At 39.0% G+C, this 25930-nt stretch overlaps 1 protein-coding gene across 2 annotated transcripts in view; it reads right to left on the bottom strand.

Annotated features, from left to right (window-relative positions):
* Positions 1-3499: 3499 nt before the first annotated feature.
* Positions 3500-25930, bottom strand: part of arhgef3 (Rho guanine nucleotide exchange factor (GEF) 3) — a 33164-nt gene continuing 10733 nt past the window's right edge. For both annotated transcript variants that reach the window (XM_085457175.1, XM_085457174.1), the window contains 10 exons: positions 23805-23867; positions 12431-12538; positions 11600-11842; positions 10839-10901; positions 10653-10749; positions 9673-9749; positions 9324-9581; positions 8840-9010; positions 8037-8226; positions 3500-7076 (listed from right to left, as the gene is read on the bottom strand). In XM_085457175.1, the coding sequence (XP_085313301.1) occupies positions 6406-7076; positions 8037-8226; positions 8840-9010; positions 9324-9581; positions 9673-9749; positions 10653-10749; positions 10839-10901; positions 11600-11842; positions 12431-12538; positions 23805-23867 (1941 nt within the window). In that variant the 3' untranslated portion in view covers positions 3500-6405. The remainder of the gene's footprint in view (positions 7077-8036; positions 8227-8839; positions 9011-9323; positions 9582-9672; positions 9750-10652; positions 10750-10838; positions 10902-11599; positions 11843-12430; positions 12539-23804; positions 23868-25930) is intronic.

Below are 25930 nucleotides of genomic sequence, written 5' to 3' on the forward strand. Positions count from 1 at the left end.
GACAATGCAAAGCAAACGTAGCCTATGTTTTACCTGATGGGTACAATGTTGCTGTTGAGGGGTTTCTGCTGCTCCTGCTGCTGATAGTGCTGGAGGGCAGGGCTGTGTTGATCTGAGACTGTAGACATTAAAAAGTCCATAGGAGAGATGGTAGCTGATTAAACAAGTATCATGACATAATAACAAAATGCAAAGATTGGTGACAGCGCTTGGAACCATAAGGCAACAAAAAACTATGAGAAATAAATTAGGCTCTGCCTGTGAATCACTCTTTGCTTCTCTTCTTCCTTCCATCCCATCATTTCATATATCACTCTCCACTTGCTGTCTATCTGAGAACAAGGCACAACTTGCTATTGCAATAAACTATAATCTAATTATCCACACCTAACAACTCTTGCACTTAATCTATAATAAAATGACAGAAAAATGTTATAGCACTGCCTTTAGTAGCCTCACACAGCTCCTACTGTTTCCTCCTCATGTCCTTACCAGGCATGTCTGGACAATGTTATATCATGAGAGTAATAATTTTAAAAAATCCATATACATAAAACAAACACATGCACGCACACACAGTGACATTTTAGACCTTCTTCAGAATACTGTATATACTATGGGCATCACTGTGCTGATCCAGAATCCTTACATTATTATTTATTACTAGAGCTACAATAATAAAGCAATGAGGAGGGGGAAGTAATAAATATGAAATAATGTCATTATGATGATTCCATTTGTTTCACTATCCACTCTGTGCAGGGGCAAAGCTTATTACATTTTTAAACTGTAGAGATACAATCATTTTACTGCTGTAAAATCCAAATTTTGTCTTATTTAAAATACAAATCTAATATAATCTGCTTCTTAATGTATGTTCTTTAAAATACAGCGTGTGTTTTTTTTTAATATTATAATAATGCATAATTATGTGGACATGCATATTAGATCGTTTTTTAGTGAAATATAAGCCCTCCAGAAAGGCATGAAAAGTCCGGAAACTTACTTTAAAACTAAATATGTTCCCTAAAACGGTGGACAGAGCTACAGACCCATGACAGCCTTAACCAGTGAGCTAGCAGCTATGACCAGCACTACATGTGCAGTTAATAAAAGGACAGGTAATGTTTGTCGCGCTGTTGCACAGCTGTTGCACAGCACGCTCATTTGTTTCAGTTTGTCAGTTGCCACAAGACAACTTATCAACGTGTACGTAATAAGCCAATACTCCTGTGTGCTATAGACTATAGTGTACGCTGTACACCTACTTACTGGTTTTGTCGCATCAGTCTGTATGGAAGAAATATAGTAAGTCTGTGTCTCTGAGTTAATTTGTGTTTCTCCTACAGCTCCGGACTGCAAAAAATGCGCGTGCTCTCTGTGAGCTCGTTCCCGGCTCGTAACCAGCGCGTTCTGCCGTCAAGAGCGATCATTGGTTAAATGTGATCATGTGACTGATGCAAGCCAGATCCTTTTATTCAGTAAAACTGTGATTAATAGTATACATTATTGTTTAGGGGTACAGACAAGACTCCGCACGCCCACACAAAAAAAATATATATATTTTTTGAAAAGTTGCCTCAACAAAAGGGCACTTTGGGCACCCATCAGGAAAGGGGGGGTGCTCAAGCCCCTCCAGCCCCCCCCCTGCACGTGCCTGGTGCAGGTAGATAATGCCTTGACCGCCTTCATTCACAATGTCCAATCGTCCAGCAGTGAGATCCCGCCTGCACACAATGTACCCTTTATTCCTGCACATCCTGCTTGTTCATGCTTTGATATGGACAGACTGTCAAATACTCCAGCCATCGAGGCAGCTCTGCAGCAGGGGGGCGACCATAAACGGCACTACTGTTTCTGGTTTGGCTGGTTCAAGTAATACAAACAGACACATCAAATGTAGTTTAGCACATGGTGTCTCTTGCTTTCTAAAGATGCAGTTTCTGTATTTTCCAGTTGGAAATAAATGGATATTTATAATAAACGTATTTTATAGTGAAAAAGAACTGAGAGGAAAAACGTGAGATTCGTTTTGAAATATTTCCAATGCGTCATTGTTATTTGAGCAGTCAGTTTATCTGTACATGATCTGATTATTTCATACTGAGAATATTTCTTTACAGCAAGTGAACGAAAATGATGTCATGCTATTCTGAGGTTGTAATGAGCACTGCACGGTTAACATTAATTCGCAGTAGTGGACTAAGCTGGAGTGTCTTAATGCGTGCTCTGTAAGGAAATCACACAATGTTCTAACATCTGTGAGAGAAATATTTCCCGTCTAAGTGACTTTTTCAGTCTCAACTGACTGTAGCTTTCCTATACCTTTGAAAAGTACTTTTGCATAATGGCCATTGACTAACAATAGGCTGTGAGCTCAGTTTCATGATCGTTAATATGCAAATTTACATGACTATGGATCAATGTCCATGAGCAGTCATTCACAGAAAGCCGGGAAATGGCTGCAATTACAGCATTGTGGTGGAAGATGTACAAATCCCCCTCACTGGTTCAGAGATGGGTTTTTACTTTTTACATCGATGGCTTTCTTTACTCCGGTGGTCCTCTCTGTCCAGGATGTGTACATTCTCATCACTGAAAGGGTGGTCAGTGGACTTTAGGTGTAAATAGACTGTGGAGCCTTGACCTGATGAGGAACTTGTTTGGGTTCCTTGATGTACACTGCTCAAAAACATGACAGGAACACTTTTTATTCATAGTATAGTGACAAGTCAATATAACTTCTTGGACATTGATCTGATAATTTAAGTAGCAGAGGGGTTGTTCATCAGTTTCAGCTGCTTTGGTGTTAATGAAATTACCAATAGGTAATTTCATTAACACCAATAGAAGTTTAACACCAATAGAAGCCAGGTTTCACAATGAACACACCCGAAACTCTGGCTGATTGGGACCCACGCCCAGTTTCCCACCTTGGCTCAGGCGATTAGAGGATCATCAGGGGGTCCTTTTGTCCCTCTGTGGGGGGTCACTCCCACTAGGTTTATATCTGGGACTCTCCACCATTTGACCTTAGAACTGAAGAAGCTTCTCGGATGAGAGGTGAAATGTCTTCAAGCAACTTAAAGAAGTCCAGACGCTTTTCTTTGCAAGCTCCTTTGACTACGATGACCTGGATGACTGAGAACCTTCACAGACACCAATAGAAGTGCAACAATGAGACAACCCCCAAAACAGGAATGGTTTTACAGGTGGAGGTCAGTTGTATTTTGACTGCCGTTAGGTATTAAGATGAAATGCACCAGCGTGTGCAGTGGTTCCTGTTGGTGCACAACAATGCCATGAAAATGACATCCGTCGTGATCTGTCTTTTTTTTGTTGTTGTTTTACTTACCCCTGGTTTGGAAGATTTGAAGGCAATCAGAATAGCTTGTTGTAACTGTAGCTTTTGTGCATTTGAGTGATTGCATTTCTGTGTGTGCAAGGCGATAGGAATTTTTTTTAAACTAACAGTAACCATTCATCCAATGAAAGGCTTTCTATTAAAACAATTTATTAATGCTTTGTTCCAGACAATAATACTTCAACTTATAATCACCTTGTTCGTTTTTGCACAATAGTTAGTGTTCTCTGAGCAGAGATGTCCAAATCTCCTCTTATAAGGACTTTGCAAAAGTTTTGAGCCACCTCTCATTTCTTTACATTGTGCTCCCAATAAGTGAAAAATTAGTCTTTTTGGAAAATTGCTGCTATTTCACTAATTTTCAGTCCAGTCCTTGTACCTGAACATTTTCAGAAGAATGTTTTTCTCTGTTTATTTAACCACTTCGCATTGACCTATGAAACATTCAAGCACTAAAAATGCATCTAACTCAATGGATGTAGCAGTGTTGTCTACATATAACAAGTAAGCAGAAATACACCATTTGGTCCCATTTCTTTTGGTTTAATCTACAAAAATATGAGAATGGAGCAAAAAGCAGCCAACATCCAAAGAAGAGCTTTGAATTTCATTCAATAGGAATGGAAAACTATTCCCAAAGACTGCATAAAGAAATTATTAGAAAACTTGCCTAAGAAAAGGTGTTCATACCAAATACTGACTTTCCAGGGTTTTTTTTTTTTTTTTTGCCCTATAAACACTATTTCCATGTACTCTTCTACATGTTTGAATAAAGTGCTGCACCTATTTCCCATTTCCCTAGCAAGATATATAGAAAAATGAAGGGGTGGTTCAAAGCTTTTACACAGTAGTGTAATTCATTTAAAAAAAATGGCAGCCTTAATTAAGTGTAAATGTCATTATTAGCATCTTCAGCCTTGCTAACATTGATGACAGGAATCATTCTGTGTGTAATATGTAAGCACGAATATAACAAACAGTAGCGCTTGTTTTTTTCCCCCCTTCATTCATATAACACAAATACTTCATATACATTCTTTATATACATACAGTACATGTACAACAGGCTCCTTCTTTAATGCAGAGTTGAACACAGAGCATTTCACTTAGCAGCAGCTTCAGCTGCTGCAGGCTACTTCAGTTTAACAAAATATTGTTGGGATACATGATAAAAACTGTAAATCTACAGAACACAGAAGATAAATAAAGTCTGCTATTAAAAGGGAATGTACAGCTGAGTTCTCTCCAGTGTTTTCAGACATGCTTTAAAAAGTTTTTGAAACATAGCAGCAGAGGAGGAAGCGATCCCACATCTGACAAGAAAACTAAAACAGGAGATGAAAACCAAGTGACGTCCGCCAGAGCTGAAAAATGAAGCCAATGTACAAATGCCAATAACTGCAGTTCCTCTCATGGCCGCTTGGGGCTAGCTCCAAAAGGAAATCAATCCCCATAGTCTCCCCATGCAAAGATGCCCAACAACCACATATTTACAGCCTGGTACAATTAATGTTTTGGCTTCATTGAATAGTTTCTTTCCCTCCATAACAACTGAACGGGGGGGGGGGGGGGGCTTTTGGGCTCAAAGTAGGGGATTTGTTGCTTTGCTTTTAAAGGAATTATCTAAGAATACTGTAATTTCCTGTTTGGTACAAACCATCCAACACATCTCTTCTTTAGTTTTGGAGACTGAAATTATGGCTTTCTGCAGACTTATTTTTCCAACCAGAAGAATCCACGTTTTACATACAGTCTGTGTCTCCACCAATCTATACAACAGAATTGGTATGTAAAATATACCAATGAGCAAAAATGTGTTTTCACATTTCCCAGTTTTCTGTTTTCCACTACTGCTCACCTCACAGGACCAGTGAGGTGAGCAGTAGCCTATCCAGGAGAAGCCTGTCCAGGAGAAGCCTGTCCAGGAGCAACCCCCATACTTCTGTGTTCATAACCACAAACATAAGAGTAACCAAATAACTGATGATTTCTACAGTAAATGGAGACATACGTTTTGTTATCATTCGGTGAAAGTAGTGTTCTCAGCCTGGTCACCACTATAAAGACTGTTGAGCTCTGCTGCTGGTAAGGGGTGGTTGGAACAGGATTTATTTCTTCAAAGGCGGGTCCAGTACAAAATGTGAGTTAATGTTAGCTATGATGGAGCCAGGGGGGAGCTGGAAAGGAAACCTGTGAGGGAGGGCCTTTGAGCAGTCTTTCAGCAGTGTGTGCCTGGTGAGCAACTTCCACAGGGTGTGGTATCCAGTCCTCTTAACAACATCCATGGCTAACTGCAGTTAGAACACAGCAGATAGCAGCACGGGAGACGATTACTTCCAATCCTCAGTCTTATGACCAACCTTTGCACACACCATTTAGCAACTGCTAACATCATTTCCTCTATTTCACTTTTTCAATTCTCCTTAAACAGTCAAAACTCTAAATTCACCAAGGTTTTTATAGGGACTTTTATTTTTGCATCCGTTGGTCAACCAGAGTGGGTGCAGCAGTGAGACTGTCCTGGGAGTATTTAACCTAAGGGAGAGGAGTGTCTCACTGCCTGCCTAACAATGTTTTTACATTGCTAGGGAGTGACTGTTTACTCCGATGTGGAGAATAAGTGTGTATCCTCCTGACTCATCTCCTTGAGATATACTTATTTCTAAATGTGTAATGTTTGCTGTCATCTTATCTCTGTTCTCATCAGATACAGTGGTCAGTTGTCTTCTTTATTTAATGTTTTTGATCTAATGTTGTTTGAATTTGGCCTTTTCTGAGTCTTTATTTCACCTGGAGCACATTTTTGTTACTTCACCATATCTCCTGGACTTAACATCTTACATACATATCACAGTATAAGCATTTACCACCTTCAGCTTAATTCTGAGCAGTATGTCTGTGAGCAGTGAGCACCGGTTGGTCTCGTGACTTCTCCCAAGAAGTTTGTTCATATACGTTTCATTTGGCTTTTTGTTAGTTACATCATTACTAAATACCAAAGTTGGTTGAGTTTAGTTCCAGTCCTGATTCATGCTGTCCTATCAGCACCTGTGGCACTGCAGTGAGTCCATCTCGCCAGTGTCCATACCATCCTCTCTTTCTTCTGCAGCACTGCTCCACTCCTCCATCACTTCATCCTCCACTTGTTTGGGAATTGAAGAGGAGAGGAGGGAAATGGAAACTGCATCTTCACATCTGGTGAGAGTCTGTCCCGCTTCATCCACCTTAAAGTCTACAGTGGCTCCTGGTTCAGCTCCCATCTCCACACCAACACCCCGATTTCCCTCCATCTCCACACCTGTCTTTGCTTCACTGATCACAAGCTGTAGTGCTCCGTCCATCTCTGACTTACCATGCAAACCCAAATCTGCCTCCATCTCCTTCCCCGTCATTGTCTCTTGAGTTAAACCCAGCCCATCTCCATCCCTCAGTCCAAGCTCTTGCTGTCCATGCAGACCTGCCTCTCCCTCCAAGCCCTGTCCTTTCACACCCCACAGCCCCACTGTTTCAACAGGTGGCCCTGGTTGTTCATTGACCCCCGTCTCTGGACAATGTCCCGTCTGTGGCAGCTGGTCTCTAGTCAGTGCTGCAGCTTCTTTGGCTTGTCTAATGCAGTTGATCCACTGTTGTTTGTTGAAGGCGTCACTAGCCTGAAAGCAGTGGCTCTGCAGTTGGCCTCCAGTACGGTATGAAACCCGGAAGAAGTTCTTTGCTGTGTGGAGGAGAAAATGAGGAAGAAGAAACAGGAGACAGAGGTGGTGAACATAAGCTGGAATTTGATAAAAATCCTATAATAAACAGAATAAACTGATATGTAAACATTGTTGCCAAATTATTATCAGAAATAAAAACAAAAACAAACAAATGACCAATAAAGGTGTATATTTACTAAAGCAAAAGTGAGCTGTGCACAAGTTTTATAGCACAGCACAAAGTCTCTTAGTTTTCCTTGATATACCATTTCACTAGATCACAACCTGAACATTATGGTTTGATGGTACGTCAATACATCTATCATTTTTATTGTCACTACTAAGTTCAGAACCCTAACAATAACTTTAAACCTAAAAAATGGATTTAACCCTTAAAACAGCCCTTTAAAGGCAGGCGAAAAGATAACGCAGGTCATAAAATCCAACATAATACAAACTTTAATCACTCTGATTTTATACACCCACTGATTATCACATGGACAGCTCTACCAGCATGTTTTAATATAATTTAATGCATTTTTCTGTCTCTGGAGTCATTTGACAAATGACACACCTCTTATCAAAATTGTAACTTCACGATTGTTTTCATGTGGCACATTCAGGGACACCCATAAAGTGTAGCTACCTTCCCAGAATGGGCAGTTTAAAAAATCCTGGAATCACTCATGTAAATTTTGTGCTACAACAGGTTCCTCTGGTTTCAGTCACAGACACTAGACATTCAATCTTTTGGCTACACGGACGTCCACTGCGTTCAGGACAAGATCATTGAGGTCCAACATTAAATACTAGCTTACAATCAGCATACTAGTTCATGTGGTGAGTGCAGAATATGACACATTTAGTTTCTACCACGCAGAACTACAAAAACACTTTTGTAACCTTAACTTTGGTCACAAAGACATCCTCAGCATGCAGCACACCTGACACTGATTTAAATAGCTGTGTCCAGTACTGACTTCGTTCATTGTTGCTGAAGGCCCCTCTGATGGATCCGCCCACTCTTATCTCGCCATCTGATAGGTCTTCCAGGTCCAGCTGACGAATGGGGATTGGCTGGCGGCAGAGCTGATAGCCGACTGGCTGGTCGTTTGACGACATGGATCTGGTGATGACCAGGACGTCCTGGAAAAGGAACACGTGGAGCTTCTAGAAAGAGAGAATCAGACAGAGTACAGGTTTTAATTTCTTCCTCTAGAGATACCAATAAAATATATGGATGATATTTATGAGTGATTTTGGTCATAAAATGGTAATGTTATGAAAGTATTAGAAGCATTTCTGTGTAGCATTAAAATCAACCAAATTAAGGAATCACCTTTAAAAAGCTCACGTATGTCATGAAAACTCATATAATGCATATCACTGATTTCAAGAGTGAGTTGAAAATAAACATGTTTTATTGATTGGATTTAATCAGTGTTGTTGTAAATATTTTAGCCATGGCAACAATCCTCTCTATGACATCATAAATACCCAAGACTAAAAAACCCATGTGAAACTATGTTACGCCCCTCTGAACCCCCTGCTGTATACCTTGCAGTGGGACTACAATAGGCTTCAGGCATTTCTTCATCAACACCTCATCAGGTGCAATTAAACAGCAGAGCAGCCTGAAGCCTGAGCTTCTCATTCATAAGGATTACTTTTACATACAACGATTTAAATATCTAAAACTTTGAGGTCCATTTTGACCTTTGGATATATTAAAGAATGGATAAATGGGGAAGGGAGGACGATAAAGTTGTAGAATTGTACTGACGAGTCCTCTGTTGTTCTTCAGCTCTCCATGGCAACTGAGGGTCTTTGAGCGGTCGATGAGTTCGTCCCTTTGTCCGTCCTCTGTGTACACCAGACGATCCTTGTAATATTGACACTCCGACTCTCCTGTCTGCCTGTTGATGTCCGCTACCACGCTTTGAACCATCAGCATCTGTGGGACAGACACACAAACACACTGTTATCTCATCTGACATTTGTGGTCAGCTGAGTTGATGGATGGTTGGACAGTCATGGACTTCTACAGCTCTCAATCTTCTGCCCACACTGAAGAGGCAGCCAGGATTTTCTCTGTCTGCATCTTTGTCTATTGCCTTACTGTCCCTCGACTGTCTTTGGGATGAAGGTGCGTCTTGAGACATGTCTGCACTAAGCAAGTTTATGTAACAGTCATGAGTATTAGTCTTTTTAAAGGCTTTATCTGGTGACCCAAACTGATGAAGTATTGCAATCTTAGTTTTCCTCACCGCTTCGTCCAGGTGCTGTCGATCTGGGTGGTCGTTGGCTGTGTGCTTGAGGATCTCTCTGAGCAGCAGTGGGTATTTCACCAGCCGGCTGCGGGGGATGTCCAGGAAGTTCCATAGGTCCAGCTTCCTGCTAAAAGGTGACTGGAGACAACGCTGCAAGAAGTCCTGGACTCGCCGATCTTGCTTCTTCTGGTCCAACAAAGCCTTGGCTTTGACCTGGTTACTGCAGTACGGCGTGTAGGCAGAGAGGCAGGGCAGCTAGAGCGATACAAAGACAAACACTCTGATAAATACTTGGTGAAGAGCTAATATCTGGATTCTGCTGTCTGTTGATTAGAAAAACGCTCACCCAGTCAGTTAAAATATGTCCTACATGATCTGTGGACCCGTCAGGTTTTCTGGCATCTCGGAGGCGACTCAGCAAATCTGAGGTAAGACAGAAAAGTTAAAATTTATAAAAAGAGACGTCAGAGTGAGAATAATGGATGCTTTAAGGGCATCAAGTAATACAGAGAAAGGAAAACTCCACAAAATGAAATTTACACCTAAACTCTAATATTTTATACAATAGAAGTGCAAATATGTGTCATGGTTCTGGGTCATTTTGACACAGCTCTTTGAGTTATGTTTTGGTTTGTATTAAGGGTTATATTCTTTCAGTCTGTCTCAAGTCCGCGTCTTTGTAAATTATTTCTTTTTTCCTATTTTATTTTGATAGTCCCCATCCTATGTCAGTGTATTCACTTTTACTTCCCCCTGTCTCGTTAGCCTTAATTTCTCCCAGCTGTGCCTTTCTCCTGTTTTCCATTTCCTGATTACTCCACTGTGTATTTAAGCCCTGTAAGCTGTTTGTTTTGTCTCAAGCGCCTGATACATGTCAGTCCTTAGTTTCGCCGTTCAGAGTTTTGGTGACTTTAATTTATTAAGAGTTTTTTCTAGCAATAAAGCTGCGTTTTGAGTTCCAGTCCCGTCTTTGAGAGTCCTGCATTTTGGGTCCTTTTTACTGCCTGCCTGCACACAGCCTAACATGATAATATGTAAGTGTATATAAAAATGTATAAAAATATCGACCAAAAAAAAAAAAAAAAGAACTAATTGTTTTACTTTAACTGCCATGACTCCTCCACCTGAATGCTAATGAGGCTCGGTTTAATTTTAGTTAAGAAAGCAATGAATTATCAAACATCCATTACAGATTGTTTTTATACAAAGAGCATTAAGGTTGTTACATATGTCATTCATCTGTATGTCTACATAAAGATCATGCAAATGACTAAAGATTCCTGTGAAAAGATGCTGTAAATGGTGGTAATTAAAATATTTTCCTACCTTCATGCAGAGGTATAAGTGATTCCAGAGTACCAAAGATCTGGTTCAGTTCTTGCTCGGTCATGATGGATAGCTTGAGCATTGGGTCGTGGTAGGCCTACAGCACACGCATAAAGAAACACAGGTGACTATACTGACACTGAAGGCAAGTTCTTCATTGAAATATAAATAAACAAGTTACTTCACCTTCTTGGCCAACTTCAGATCCTCCACCAAATCCTGCTCGCCCTGAGCCAGCTCAAATATAGCCTGCAAAGGAAGAACAATTACTTTGAGAACTCAATGCTACAGATTGACGTTAGTGTTAGTTTGGTTCAGTGGCTGAAAAATGAACATGCAGTATCTGGAGTGGCCACTTGAGGCTGACTTACAAAGTGAGTCAGCCCCATTGACTCCCATGTTAAAATGCCCAACTTTACAGCAGAAACAAACATGTTTACAGTGTGGTATATAAACAGCTTTAGAATCTATGGATATTTCCCCCTTTATAACGGCTCTATGGTGAAGTTAGGTATGAGGCCCTTTAACTGGACTGGACTCATTTCTGGTGTTGGTGCCTGTACAGCTGGTCCACGACGCTGTGCTTCATTTTGATGGGGGACGTTCTCTTTTTTTCTTTTTCTACTTTTATCACTAATTAGCAGCTCTCTGTGTCAGGGGGTGATTAAATGTGGAGTCCAAAAACAAATGGGTGGCAACATTGGCTACTTCCATTTTTTTTTTTATACATACAGTCTATGATTCAGGCCAAAAAGTTAATTCATCATTGTTGTTTGGCAGTGTTTCAAATTTCGTTGTACATGTACAGTGACAAAAAGGAACTATTCTATTCTACTGATCATTCTTGAGACTATATTCTAGTATTTAAATTAGAATAATGAATTGAAATAATGTACCTGAACACTTTGAAATAAGAAATAAACTGCTAAAAATTCACTGATTTTCACCTCTTGTCGTTTTATCTCTTTGGGGCTCAGAGGTTGTGCCGCTCCCAGTCGGACGTCAAATGTCTCGCTCCACAGCTTGCTGTCCCGACGCTTGGAGGCCGGAGCAGCTGCGGTTGAAACCCTCGGGGCAGTCATGGAGGACGAAGGGTTTGAGAGTGTCGCTGAGATAACACGTGTCTTTGTCGAGGAGGAAGGAGGAGGAGGAGCAGCTCTCTCTGCCTCATTACGAAGACTGATGGTACGCTGCAGAAACAGAAGATGGTTTAAATATATATTAGAACTTATTTCTGTTTGTTAAATTGTACTATTCTGTAGCCTAAAACTTTTGTTGCCATCCCTGATTCTGGAAGTAAAAACTCATCAATCATCAATTTTCCCCATAAATGATATTATTAAATAATATAACTTGACTATAAAACTGTTTTTTGAATTATGACCTCCCTCCACTCCCTCAGCATAGGTGCCAGTATACTGTAATGTCACCTGCTATTGAAGTCAAGCTGAGTGTTTTGGGTGTTGCCATTTTTGTGTTTTGAAATCGGACAGGATCTGGCTGCACATTCATAAGGCGGCGATATCTTCAGAGATTTCTGTGTAACCAGTCGTCTTTTTGCCATTAGAAAGAATGTCGTTTTAAGGCACTTCCACACTCACTTCACTGCTATTTTCTACTCTAAACTGTAGGATTCATAGCTGCCCCTGCACGAGATCTCTGATCTAATTTCATCAAACCTAATACTTAAAATGGGAAGCAGGATAAGAGCCACTCTCATTTCCCATCTTAAATAACCTACTAATAAAAAAACTGAAGACATGTGATTGTTGGTTTACCTGCAGTGTCTGGCCAATCCTCTTCAGCGGCGTTGTCTTGACGGGGGGCAGCAGGCTGGCCAGAGATGCTACCCGGGATACAGGCTTACTGCGCTTGGTGCTGGGCTCCTGGAAGGGGTGAACAGAGCCACATGGTTACATTATCTCACAAAATCAACACACCTGGGATACAAACGACCCAAAGGGTTAACAAGGACACCAATTAATCAACCAAACATCAATACCAGCAGACATTTTTCTTGTTTTATATCAGCCAGTCAGAGGTTTCTGTGTGTGCAAATGTTCTAGTTGATTGTGGGAAAGCAGACTCTGGTTTGTTGACATATTATACAATAGCATGACTCAAAAGTCTTTCCCTCAGTACCAGACTTTATCACACACGCAGTCATGTTTCACTAACTTATGTCACGCACACACTAAACAGGACGGTTGTTATGGTCACTGTGTGAGACTGGATGATCATGGAGACAAGAGGCTGTTGTGGTTTCATGTAAAGCTTAAATTTAACATGGATTTTGCTTTAGCCAATTATTTTTATAACACTGAAATCCCTACAAATTCATGTATTACGTGTAGCAGCTGATCTCAAAGCGAATGTGGACATCCATGTTAGTTCTATATTATTGAGATTACATGTAGATTGTTGTTTGTAAATAAAAAAAAATAAACAATTTTTAGTGCAGTGACACTTTGAAAACTTATTCCATTGACTCCAAACATATCTTTAAATAAATTTTCATCAAAGAATGACACTAATAGTGCCTGTTATTGATTACTTTGTCTGAATCAATGAATATACAGCTTGCAAAGACGAAGAATATATGTATTTATTATTCAATTACTTGGTGTTGATAAACAGCCGTTTTTGCTATCTCGTTATATGCAGTGACATAATGAAGATAAAAAGAGTAAAATTATCATTTCATAATGATAAATGAACAAACATGTATGTATTTTCATATGTGAGCAAAGTTAAAAGCGCTGCAGGACTAGGGCTGTTGATATAACGATATATCGGATGACGATATAAAAACGTCTGTTTCATTTTACGCTATTGTTTGTTTCGTGGTGTCGCAAAATAAACGTTTACGGCAATATTTTTTCATCGTTTTGATGGTCACTGTAGTGGCTATATTAATTTCTTAAAGTTCTCTCTTTCTCTTATATTTAATATAACCACACTATAGACGGACAAGCGCCTGTTTTTATGCGTTGTCTTTAGCAACAACAACGTAAACCTTTCACAATAAAGCTCAAGATCCTGTTGAGACTTTTCAAAATAAACCGCATCATGTGAAAGAGTATGCAAAATATTTACGGATAAGAAGCAAAAAAGAGCCGTCAGGTGCTAAAAAATAAACCTTAGATTCAAACGTTAAGTTACAAATTATGTCTAAAAATATATAGTTTCATGCATCGGTTAAAACACTCAACTCCAGGTACATGACTCTCAGCTGGAAACACTTCACGCAAATCGAGCCGCCGGAGATTCACAGAATTTACAGAAAATGTTAAATTTTTGTGATTTATATCGTTATCGGACGATATCAGGATATGAGATTTTGGTCATATCGCACAGCCCTATGCAGGACTACCAAAAACCGCATAACCATCCCTTTATTAGGTTATTGGCTCAGATTTCTGGGGAAGTTCCCATGATTCACTGACCTTTTCTCCTCTACCTTCCTCTTTTGACTCCTTGTGTTTAAATGTTATCATTATCTTTTTCCCCTTTATCCATCTCTTCCCTTTCTCTTCAAAACCCAACTCAACGTCTTTCGAGGTGGTAAAAAATGTAATTAGAATGATTTAAAATAAAATATGATGGGCTGCTTTTCTTGTCATGATGCCTCCAAATATCAACACCACGGGGAGTGAAATTATTTAAAATTCAACTGCATTTGTTCTTTTTCTTGGCTGAAAAAGTACTCCTACAGGTACTTAAATGCATTGGAAAACTGCTGGAGAGGGCTAGATGCTGACAAAAAAACACCAATCCAAATCAGCAATGCAATATCTGTGATACAGGGACACAAAACAAACAACAACCATGTCGAGTCCTTCAATTGTTGGAGAGTTTTTAAGTCTCATTCATCGCAAACAGTGTTTTATATGTTCAGAATAAACTTTACGGTCAAAATGTTTTTGCTCAATTTTAAGTTTTGATGAACATAATGGTTATTTAATGTTTATATTTACTGCAAATTAACTGGAAAAAGACATCTTTATGGCTGCATTTTGTTACAACAAACTACTGAAGGTTGAGTGTAAAGCAGAATCAGCATCACAGCTCGTTTAATAACAATGCACACAGTTAATAATAATAAGCAAAGGTGTCTACATAGGGATGTCACCCCAGCATTCATACTTTATGCTTAATGTTTTAAGTGTGGAAAATATCAGATTTAAGGTATTTCAACATGTTAAATCTCCCAAAAATATTTTTCTATGGCACATGCATTGAGATGCAACCGCTCCATTTTCAGTTTTTATCAGAAGCAGCAGCTTGACCCAAGCTGGATCTCGAAAATAAGATTTAATATGTTGCAAGTGGTAGCTGATTGTTTAATTAAAAATTCATTTAAGCCTAAAAAGGCTTGTTAAAGACTAGGTACTTTTTCACTTGGTTATTTGTAGTCGTAGTAGTGAGTGTGATGGATCTGAGGCTGTAAACAGACAGACTCAAAGCCCTGATTAGGACGGCATCTTGTAAACAATAGGGACACCTGGTGTGCACCTGGAGTTTCTGCAGTGGAAAGGGTACATCTCTTAGTGTGAAACTGCCTCTGGGTTATCTGCACTGAATGGAGACTTACAGTAAATCAGCGTGTTTGTGTGTCTGTGTGTGTGCAGCTCTGCCCGGCAGCTCACTGTCAGCTGACCTACTGGAACACAGGAACCATCAGCTCTCACAGTCAGGAACCAGCTGCCTAAAAATAAATCAACCTCTGAGATAATTTTCTTTTTTCCTTCACCTTTCGATTTAAGTTCACCCCCCAAATCTGGAAATAGAATTTCCACAGTTTTCAACAACTTCTCAAAAAATGATGAGTCAGTGATGAGTCTCTAAAATACTCATGAATCACATGGAAATAAAGTCAGTGTCATTTCCTGGTGAAAGTTATGAGCTTAGATGCATTGCAGCTGTTTCGTGTGGTTTTTTTTGGTTTGTTTGTTTTGTTACAGATTTCAGGTTCAGTTTGGATCATAAACTATCTGCTTATTTGCTTCATGCTCAAGAACTTTCCATTGGACAAACTGTAATGGGTTTTCTGTGGATGATGGTGCTTCAGCTGATTCGAACTGACAGCAATCAATTCAACACAGCTCGTCAGCAGCTGGCTGGTTATTTAATTACAGCAAGTTCACAGCAGGTTGACTCTGGTCTGCAGTTTGAGTCATTGAACTGCAACGTTTGTTCAGTCATTTGATATAAAGTTCATTGTAAATTAAACAACTGAACAAACGTTGCAGTTCAGGGATTCAAACTGCATTTTTATAGGTCTTTAGTGATACCTAGGCATGACCCCAGACTTTCAGGAAATGAAAATTACTATAAAGAACATTTTTGAGGTGTGTTCATCATAGTTTCACTTCTCGTTTCTTGTTCAGTCTTTTTAGTTTAAAGTAAATGACATTAAATGTAACTAGTGCTGGTTTTGATATTAGTTTGTTGAATTAGACCATATTACATCAGATTAGATCACATTTGATTGATTCACATCAGTCGTGTAATAGAGTAAAGTAGGCCCAATCAGATTACATCATATAAAACCAGAATACAAGTTACTAGATCAGATCAGATTCTGTATATTTCTAATTAATCACTGTACAGATAAGTACATATGTGAATATAAACAAAGTGATAAATACATCATATTTAACATATACTGTGTTGATAAGAAAACTGATGTCACCGATTGGTTGGGGGGGGGCACTATATGTGAGCATGTCTGGTAATAAATTAGACTGGTTAGTATGAAAGTGAAGGTGTTTCAAAAACACAGACACCTGGTAACTACTGCAAAGTAACACATGAATAAAACACTGTGTTAATGCAATCAACTCCACATCAAGCCCTATTATTTTATCATTATTGTACCATCAGATATTCAATGCACTCAAATAAGCAACAGCTCAAACAAGGTTAAAGCGCCCAGTTCATTGACTTCGGTTAGAAGAGATGAGGCCTAACAGCGAGCTATGGTAACTTAATACCATTAGAAAAACATAAATGGTCTAGTTTAAAAAATTAACCCCCTGTGTAGTGCATGAAGGTAGAAATGACGTACAATGTCTTTTATGCTGGGCTTATTTTCTTTGTTTATTTCTGCTGTAACGTTGGGACTCTAATATGACAGTCTATGGGGATTGACTCAGTTTGAAGTCAGCCTCAAGTGGCCAATAGAGGAACTTCAGTTTTGTCACCAGCTTCATTGCCAAGATTTTTTTCATTTGTGAAAATTACAAATGTTAAATGCTACCAAATCAAGAAAAAATGAATACATTTGACTGATGAAAACACACACAAACAAAAGAATCCAATTTATCTCACAAAATTAACACAACTGAATCCAACCAGGCTGAACAGAAGAGTAAATGTTTCATCTTACCTTAACCTCTTTTCCCATGCTGCTGTTTGCCACTGAGCATCCAGAGTTAAACCGCTGTACCAGCAGGCTGAAGGGTCCCTGCCCCGCCACCATACTGCTCACCCCAAAGCCAAGCACACAATCTGAACTATTCCCAGTACCAAGAGAGCGTCCATAAATATTTTCAGACTGGTAGAAAACGCAGAGAGGAAGGGAGTATGAAAGTCTAATGTCCAGAGAGAGACTGAAAACAGCAGAGGGTCCAGAGTGACACTAAAGAGAGTTTGGTACTGTTTTCTAGTATAGACACAAAGTCCAGGAACAATTCAGCTCGCTGTTCTAGCACTGAAGCGATGACTGATACAAGCTGGTAAACCAGAAAGAAAGTGCTATCAGTGGAGTTCCAAGCGCAATTCTGGTGTTGGCACAGGTACAGAAAGAGGATAGTCCCCTTAAAACCCCTGGTAATGGTAGCCGTTCAACTAAAAGCCTAATAGCTGTAAAGTAGCTTCAAAGAGTTGACGTAACAGCTCTAAAAAGGCCTGGTGCCACAAGAGTACTGCCAGAGGCAAAATATCCAGTCAGACTCGGTGCTGGCAGTGTTCATAAAGACAAGTTGGCTTTGACCAGAGCTTTTAAACACACCGCTCCGGGAGGGCTTGAGGTTGAGAGCCGAACCATCAGACCCCAAACAAAAGAGTTCAAAAAGAGGCTGGATTTAGTTCTGTTCCCAGAAAATCATACAGGAAAAGTTTAGTCTGCAGTTTAGACCGTGTAGAGCTCTGAATCGTGTAATCCTCTCAGCGGTAGCTGTTCACTCGTCCGCCTTCGCACTCTCTCAGCAGCTAATGCTCTCTCTCTCTGTCACTGGCTCACTTATTCAGTGGCGCTCTCACCCAGTCACTTAAAACTTCCTTCCTTTCTTTATTCTGTACTTTTTCATTTCTCTGCCTGTCCCTTTCCAGTATATATATATATATATATATATATATATATATATATATATATATATATATATATATATATCTATCTCATAGAGCTCTACTGTGGCCTAGAAATTAAAACAAATTAATAAGCCACATTTGTACACAGTTATTTAAAGAAAAACCCAAACTAATACCCCATTTCCTCCTAAAAAATTAAACTCTAGATATTCGGATATTGAACCAATTGTCTCAGTGCCACAGACACATTGTGTCAAAAGAGCTGGTAGAAGATTTAAAAATATGAAAAGATAATATGAATCCTACAGATAAGACATTTTGTAAATGCACTTAAGGAAATGTATATTGTTTTTCTTGTGTGTATTTAAAATGTGTCATTCCCTGAAAATGTTTTATGCCAGAAAAAGTAAATCTACCTTTAATGTGAAAGAAATGATAATGTAAATTGTATAAGGTTAATATGTATATTATTACTCACATTATCTTTACTCAGTTTATTATTATGTATTTCGATAATCTGGACAAACGTAAATTATGAAATCCCTGACTGGAACTGCTAGTGGTTGTGGGAAGTCCTCATCAGTCAATGCCAGTCCGAAGTATAATTAATAAACAGAGGCCTGCAGCCAAAGCTGTGTCCTGGTTTTAAATTCAATGAGTCAATGTGTTTATTCAGCCCCACTGTGGGGACAAAGAAACACTTTTTTTATTTGTTAAAGCAAGATTTTAAGTTTTTTTTTTTATTTACTGAATTTTATTTTAAATCAGTAACTCAAATCAATTTGTCCTTCCAACCTTTTTAAATGTGGAGATTTCGCTTTTGCTTTTTCCTTGTTTTTCATCATAAGTCACGGTCAGATCCAGCCTTCCACTAGTTTCTATCCAGTCGGTTTAATGAGTCATACGGGTTCACAGTAAGGTTTTAGTTGTTCCAGAGTCCAAACAGAGGGGACAGGTGAGGCCCGTCCATCCATTCACCACAAGATTACTGTGTTTTACAAATAATATAATTTGCTTTGCCATATTGAAACCACATAATGAGTAATGAGAAGACTTTCAGGGACATCCATCCATCTTTTCTTCTGTCACGTATCCATGTCCAGTCTAAGCACAGACACCCAGACCTTCTCCCGAGCCATCTACTCCAGCTCTTTCAGATGGGTACTGAGCAGAGACATAATCTCTCCAGAGTGTCCTGTGTGGACATGCCTAAAACAACTCACTGAGGATTTATCCTGAAAGAATCCATCTGATTCTCAAACCACCATATCTGGCTCTTTTTAATGTGGAGGAGTAGCAGCTCTACTCTGAGCCCCTCCTAAAACAAAGAGCTACCTCCTCCTGTCTCTAAGGCTGAACTCTGTTCAGAGGAAGCTTATTCTTTCTGACGCTTGTGTCTGTGACATTATTCTTTTAGTCTCTACCTACATCTCATCACCATACCATACATGCGGATAGGAATATAGTAAATCATCCAGTAAATCAACAGCTTAACCTTCACAATCAGCTCTTTCGTCACTACAACAGATCAGTGCAGTGTCTTCATCACTGCAGATGAAGACACTGCACTGGGGTCAACACATCGGTCCATCTCCTCCTCTACTCCACTCTCACTTTTATGAAAAAGTTTATTTTAATTGTACTGCTTCACTTGATGTTACAGAGAGGATCTTCATCAAGCTTTTCCAGTGCTTAACAAAGAGCTGGGACATCCATCGTTTACTAAAGCATGTTAATGAGCTATATATGTTTATACATCAGCTTGGCTGATCTGATTTGGGTACATTAGGACCCTTGTTATAATCACGGACCACGGTACATCGAAGTTCCAAGAAAAGTAGCTTTAAATAAACACAGACGTCCCGTCTCAGCTGAAAGCAACAAGACATCAGAAAAAGATTGCATCATTCACAGAAGTGTTTTCATTGTTTCCTTTAAAAGCTATGACCGGTATCAGAGTCAGAGCATCAGCGTTGGCCTCCAACACCTCACAGTCTGCTAACAGAAGCTGCTCCCTGTGACTAAGCTCTATTGTCTGTTATTGGGAGGCTTCGTTCGTAGACGCCTAGGGAGGAACTCAAATCAGCCTCGTTCGATCTGTACTGTGACACAGCGACTGCGTCTTTAAACCTTACAGGGATGTGGTGAAGCATTTACAGATGGGAACACTCTTTTTGAATGGTAAAGATTTGAAAACATCGATCAATTATTAACATCTCCTAAAACTAATAAAAAAACATGAAGAATACAGTAAATGGTACTCCACATATGTGCATATTTCAATCAACGTGCACATTTGGACAAGGAAACATTACAATCTTGTGCAACTTTCTTTCCTGTTTCTGCAGTAGAAACCCATCAGATTTAACCCTCAAGCCTCCAAGATAAGTGACAGACTGGGGAATTTTAACAGTCCTGGTTCTGTTTATCACAAACCTTACAATGTAGTGATTTAAAGTAGGAAATATAATGTTAAAAAAAACCCAGATTTCCACAGATTTTTCCATTGTCCAGTTCCTGAAACCTATTACCTGAAAAGTGGCTGTACAAGAATTTAAGTGGTGAAGCACGTATATCTAAACCAGTGTTTCCCAACCTTTTGGAGCCACGGCACATATTTCACATTAGAAAAATCACACGGCACACCACCAAACAAAAATGTCACAAAAAGCAAATTGATAATTTTCCCCTGTGCACATGGCATAGTGGAGTTTGGCTCAGTTTGTCCCTAGTATACCTTTGTTGCTTGCTTCTGACCACTACCCATGCACTACTAGCACTACTCATGCTAGGGCCTTCATCTGGGTCAGAATGTTCTCCAGGACCCTACTTTTTCTTTTCAAACATTTATCTATTGCTATTACGCACTGCGTCGTCTCACAGCATGACTATTATGTATTTGTTTTCTTTGTCTTCTTCTGTTTTACTGGCAGTTGGCAACCCATTTAATTAGAGAAGGTAATTGTACTGCCCACTGGTGGAAGAGAATGCTACTCACATCTTTAATCCACGGTTACTAAACCACATCAGTAACTGCTCAATAGTGAATGCCTGTTTTAATTAACAAGTAAAAACAAACAAACATCCAATGCCAAACAAACTTCCACAGTAAATGTATTATAATTATAAATGACAGCATCACCCCTTTAACAACTAATTTACATCTAGAGCAGCATTTTTCACAAATAAAATAAAATTAATGGCTATAGCAAATAATTCCAGTTGAATGTTTTAGGTTTGAACAAAGATATTCAATGTCTCTGAGAGGGAAAATCTGATTAGTCATGGTTAAATTTTTATTTATCATTATTATTATTATTAATATTATTATTGTTAATCAAAATATAGTGCCACATTAATTATTAATAAAGGAATAAATCTTTACTTTAATGTCTGTTTACATCGATTACACTTCAGTGCTTTTAATCCTGTTTGGGGTTTTTAAAAATTTTTTTTTTACTTTTTGTGAATTTTTCACAGCACTTACCTTTTGTATTAAAAAAAGGTCTGCATATTGTTTTTATTTTATTTTGTAATTATGTAGTCAGAAGTAGTCACATTTTATTAAATCTTAAAAGTTTTAAATGCATTTGTGAGTATGTGGGCTGTGCCAATCAATTCAGGTAAAAATATTTGAAAACTGTCCTAAAATAAATAGATGTTATAAAGTTATTAATCTGCAGTAAATGTTTCCTAAACAGATGAACTGATAAAATATAATAATTCCCAGTGAATGAATCTTTACTGATCTCCACTCTGAAAACAGACAGTTGCTCAGGAGGGTTAAATTATTGATGTAAAGCACGTTTCCCGGTGGTCCTTACACGTGTCTTTTAAATCAGATAAAGTGGTCTCTGGGTCCTGGAGTTTGAGTAAGAAAACAATACAAGTGTGTGTGATTCACTGAGCGACAGCACAGAAACAATAGAGTGTAATTCATTCCAGCTTCAGTATCTGCCAGCGCCGGTTTGAACAAAGTAAGACTGATGGTGTGTTTGGGTCTGTTTGTCCCCCTGGAGCCGCTGGAGTGTGCTGAACAGGCTGGACATCCTGTGTTAGACCGAGCAGAGGAGGAAACGCCCAGGAAGGAACAGGCTCCTGGCAGAAGGCTAAAAATACAGGAGGAGGGGCCCAACATAAGGGCCGGGGGCCGTTAATTTGTCTTCTCCTCTCTAAATGAATTTAGTTTTTAGGTTACCTATCAGCCCCCCAGCAAACCTGAATTGGACAGAGGGGATGCTCTAAGAGGAACATTTTTCTTTTCAGAGTTTATACGTGCAATCAAATTTCTGATGAGAAAAATATCTGTTAAAAGCAGGAAAATACTTTTAATTTCTGTTTTTCTGTGATCTCTGGAATAAACACTGTATCACCATATCATCTCTAACTCGTTGTGGCAGAAAGCCTGAGGTTTCGTCCTATTAAAAGGGAGTTTTTCCTTCCCACTGTCGCCAAGTGCGTGCTCAACGGTGGTCATTTGATTGTTTGAGTTTTCTCTATATAATTGTTGGGTCTCTAACTTACAATCTTAAGGGCCTTGAGGTGACTGCTGTTGTGATTTGGTCAAATACTTTTAAGAAACTTAATTCAATATTACTTTTTTATAGATATAATTACTTTCCCACAGTGTATACTGAAGGTTTTGTGGTATAATATTTACAGATACAGATTTCCAGCTGTATTCTTTTATTCTCTTATATAGGGATGCATGTCATAGAACTCCTATAATTTTACAGAGGCATTAAACGTTCTATTTTAATTAAGTAATCAGTTTGCAAGGAGTGACCAATAAGAAGAAAGTTAGTGTAAAGAGGAGGAGCTAAACTGTCACTGTTGCAGACAGTTAATGAATTGAGCCCAAATAAGATAAATGAGGATTATTTTCAAACCGTAAACAAGCCAAGCTACTCTGGTAGAATGTGAGATTAAATGTATGAGGTACTCTTTGTCTCAGAGACTGCGGCTGATTTCAGTGACTGCCAAAAACTACTCACCAACCGGTGGCTAGTGGTTTCTGGCAGCCACTGAAATCAGCTACAAAGATGGTGCTGCATCAAAAACTTTCTTGTGAATACTTCAGTCGCTAGCAGATTGCTGCTGGTATATAGTTTTCATGGAAGATGCTGATGTTTTTCTACAAACACGAGCAACTCCAGGCCAAGTGGCAGTGAAACTCAAAAAAGGTCATCTCTGCAGTCAACATATTTCAAAAGGCACAGCTTATACTTTGAATGCAAACATTCCCAGTTTCTGGTCTGTGTCACACTTGTCACAGTTTCACTACAGATAGTCTTGTTTTAATTAAGGTTCAACCCTTAAGGAAGAACAATGTCTCCGTTTTTGATTGTGCACAAGTGCATGACGGCATAAAAGCAAAGAAATCAGTTTAACATCAGAGAAAAATCTGACAATTGTAGGAAAATATGGACATTTTTTTTATCTGATTCTGTGGATAAAACCATTAAAATGCCTTGTGTTAAGTTTTCTGTCCTCAATTTAGAAACTGAAATCAGTTGGCATTTTAAATCAAATGACGAAAGTTAGGTCTCTCATGTACAGGCCATGCAACAGCTTCCTGATTAGAAGGTCACATGTACCGCCTCCTTTGTGTTCTGCATAAGAGGATAATGGAGACAAATACAGCCGAACACTTCCTGAGTGGTAGGACATCATCATTTTGTTAGCTTAAGGTTTTTTTTTTTAGGTTTTTTAGGTCATATTTTAAATGTGTGAAAACGCTGCCCACACAATGAGGAAGGCAGAGCTTTTCACAAACACATCATTATTATTTAAACAAGAGTAGAGTTTGACACACGCTTGAAGAGGAGCTGAACTCACATTGATTTCCAGACTGCAGAGACTGAGGGAGTCGGCATCTCTGTTGGCCTGTTTCCTCTTCTTCTGCAAAACACAAACAGAATAAAAAACATCAGCGAGAGAGAGCAGGTGTTGATTTTAAGAAGTACGCTTCAAATTTGTTTATATTTTTATTAAATCAGATTACATTCAGAAATGTGAAAGTCGAGTTTTTGTGATGGATCCCAACCGCAACTTTTTAGCTCACTGTTCTGGTTGCAGCTTGCAATCATTTGTGACTTATTTTTCAATAAATTACTATAAATTAAAATATTTTAATACAAAAAAAGCAAGCAGGAAAAAAAAATCTGTTCAGTTTAATTGTTCAAATTGTTTTTGTCTTATTTCGATCAATCTGGAGAGGAGATTTTAGCATTATTCATCATTAAATAGTGTCTGAAGAACTTCTCTGGCTAACCTCTAACTCAACACAGAGTCGAATAGTAACCTGTAAGTATCCTGAGAGGAAAAACTTACAGCAAATGACCAAGAATAATAATAATAAGAAATTTCTCTGCTCAAGTCCGCTCAGATATCAACATTTCAGTAAGTTGTTACCCATCAGATAAACTCTGAGTTTAATTTACCCAGATTATAATGAATGAAAATAACATGCAAAAACATTTCAACCCTTAACAAAATATTGTGTTATATCTTTTTTCCGCATTTGTACAGGTTAAGGCTCAGTCATGGGGGGGTCACCAGACAAGAGGAGGGAACTGTGCTCTAATTTCAAAGCTAAGCAGTTTAAGTGGTGTTAAGAGGTGAACAATATAACAAGAAGTCCCTTGTTTCCTTTCCTTTGAGAGTAGTTTAGTCTGAATGAGATTTAAATGGAATAGATGCTTTTTCTATTAAACAATGGACACAATCTTAACTCAAATCTCTGTGGATCCTGATTGGGAGTTCCTGCTTCTGTTGGAGAAAGGAGAGCATGTCCAGTAAATCCATAGATTTTCCAGGTGATGGAAAAATGATTCCAGATGGAGTTAGACTCCTTAAAAAGTGGGACAGGAAGCCTTAATGTGTGTCATGAAAGAGGCCTACAAAGATGGACGTGGTCTACCAATGGCTTGTAAGGTCCAGTAACATCTCGAGATAAGCACTTTTGACCTCTTAGGCTACGTCACACTGCAGGCGAAAGCGCATAAAATCCGACTTTTTTGACCCTAAACGACCCATATCCGATCATGGTACGACAGTGTGAACAGCACAGATCTGATCTGGGTCACTTTCGTATGTGGTACTGAATCCAACACATATCTGATGTTTTAGAAAGCGACTGCTGTTTGAACGGTCATGTCGCATTAAATCCATCTTTTACGTCACTGACACAAGACAGACCCCAAATAGCGCCGGAGAAGCGCCCGAGAAGACATCGCGAACGCTTCCTGGTCATCCAGTGTAGATATTAGTGAAACTGTTGGGAAGACAACGTTGGAGAAACGTGAACATTTTATTTGTACTGTATAATCTGCAGATTGTGACAGAAATCTGCAACTATCCTTTGAAGCACCGCTCCTCTAAAACAGCAACAAGGATAATTATTAGGCCATATCTAAATAACAAAATAACTTTACAACTTAAAGCAAAATTGGGAAACGTAAAGTCCGAAACAAGTCTTTATATTAAGAGCCATCAGTCAAACAATATTGTTTGGTCTGTGTCTAAACAGAGCGCGTTGTGTGTGACGTCTTCTCTTGTGCATGCGGGCCGCTTTGAGGGTTCACACTAGAGCGCGTTTCCTGTCACATTTTATTTGTAGTGTGAACAAGCAGACAAAAAAAATCGGATTTGATCAAAAAAATCAGAATTGAACATTAAGACCTGCAGTGTGAACGTGGGCTTTGACTTTGTAAATCACAAAATCCCCCACACGTGATGGGGACCTGACTGTGAACCTGACTTGTTTATAACAAAGAAAAGCACACCATGCTTGAGCATCTTGTCATATCGAATAAGAAACATAAATAGATATGTTAAACTCATCATAAAAAGCATTTAGTGATCAAGGAAGTTTAGAACCAGAATTCTTTTTGCAGCCACAACAGTGCCCCACCCGATGGTTATTCAAAAGAATGGTAATTAGAAATGCACGCACTTCTGCA

The sequence above is a fragment of the Copadichromis virginalis genome, linkage group LG5 (assembly GCF_057382275.1).
Source record: "Copadichromis virginalis isolate Kocher_CV1m ecotype Utaka linkage group LG5, C_Virginalis_male_GT1.1, whole genome shotgun sequence".
Classification (NCBI taxonomy): domain Eukaryota; kingdom Metazoa; phylum Chordata; class Actinopteri; order Cichliformes; family Cichlidae; genus Copadichromis; species Copadichromis virginalis.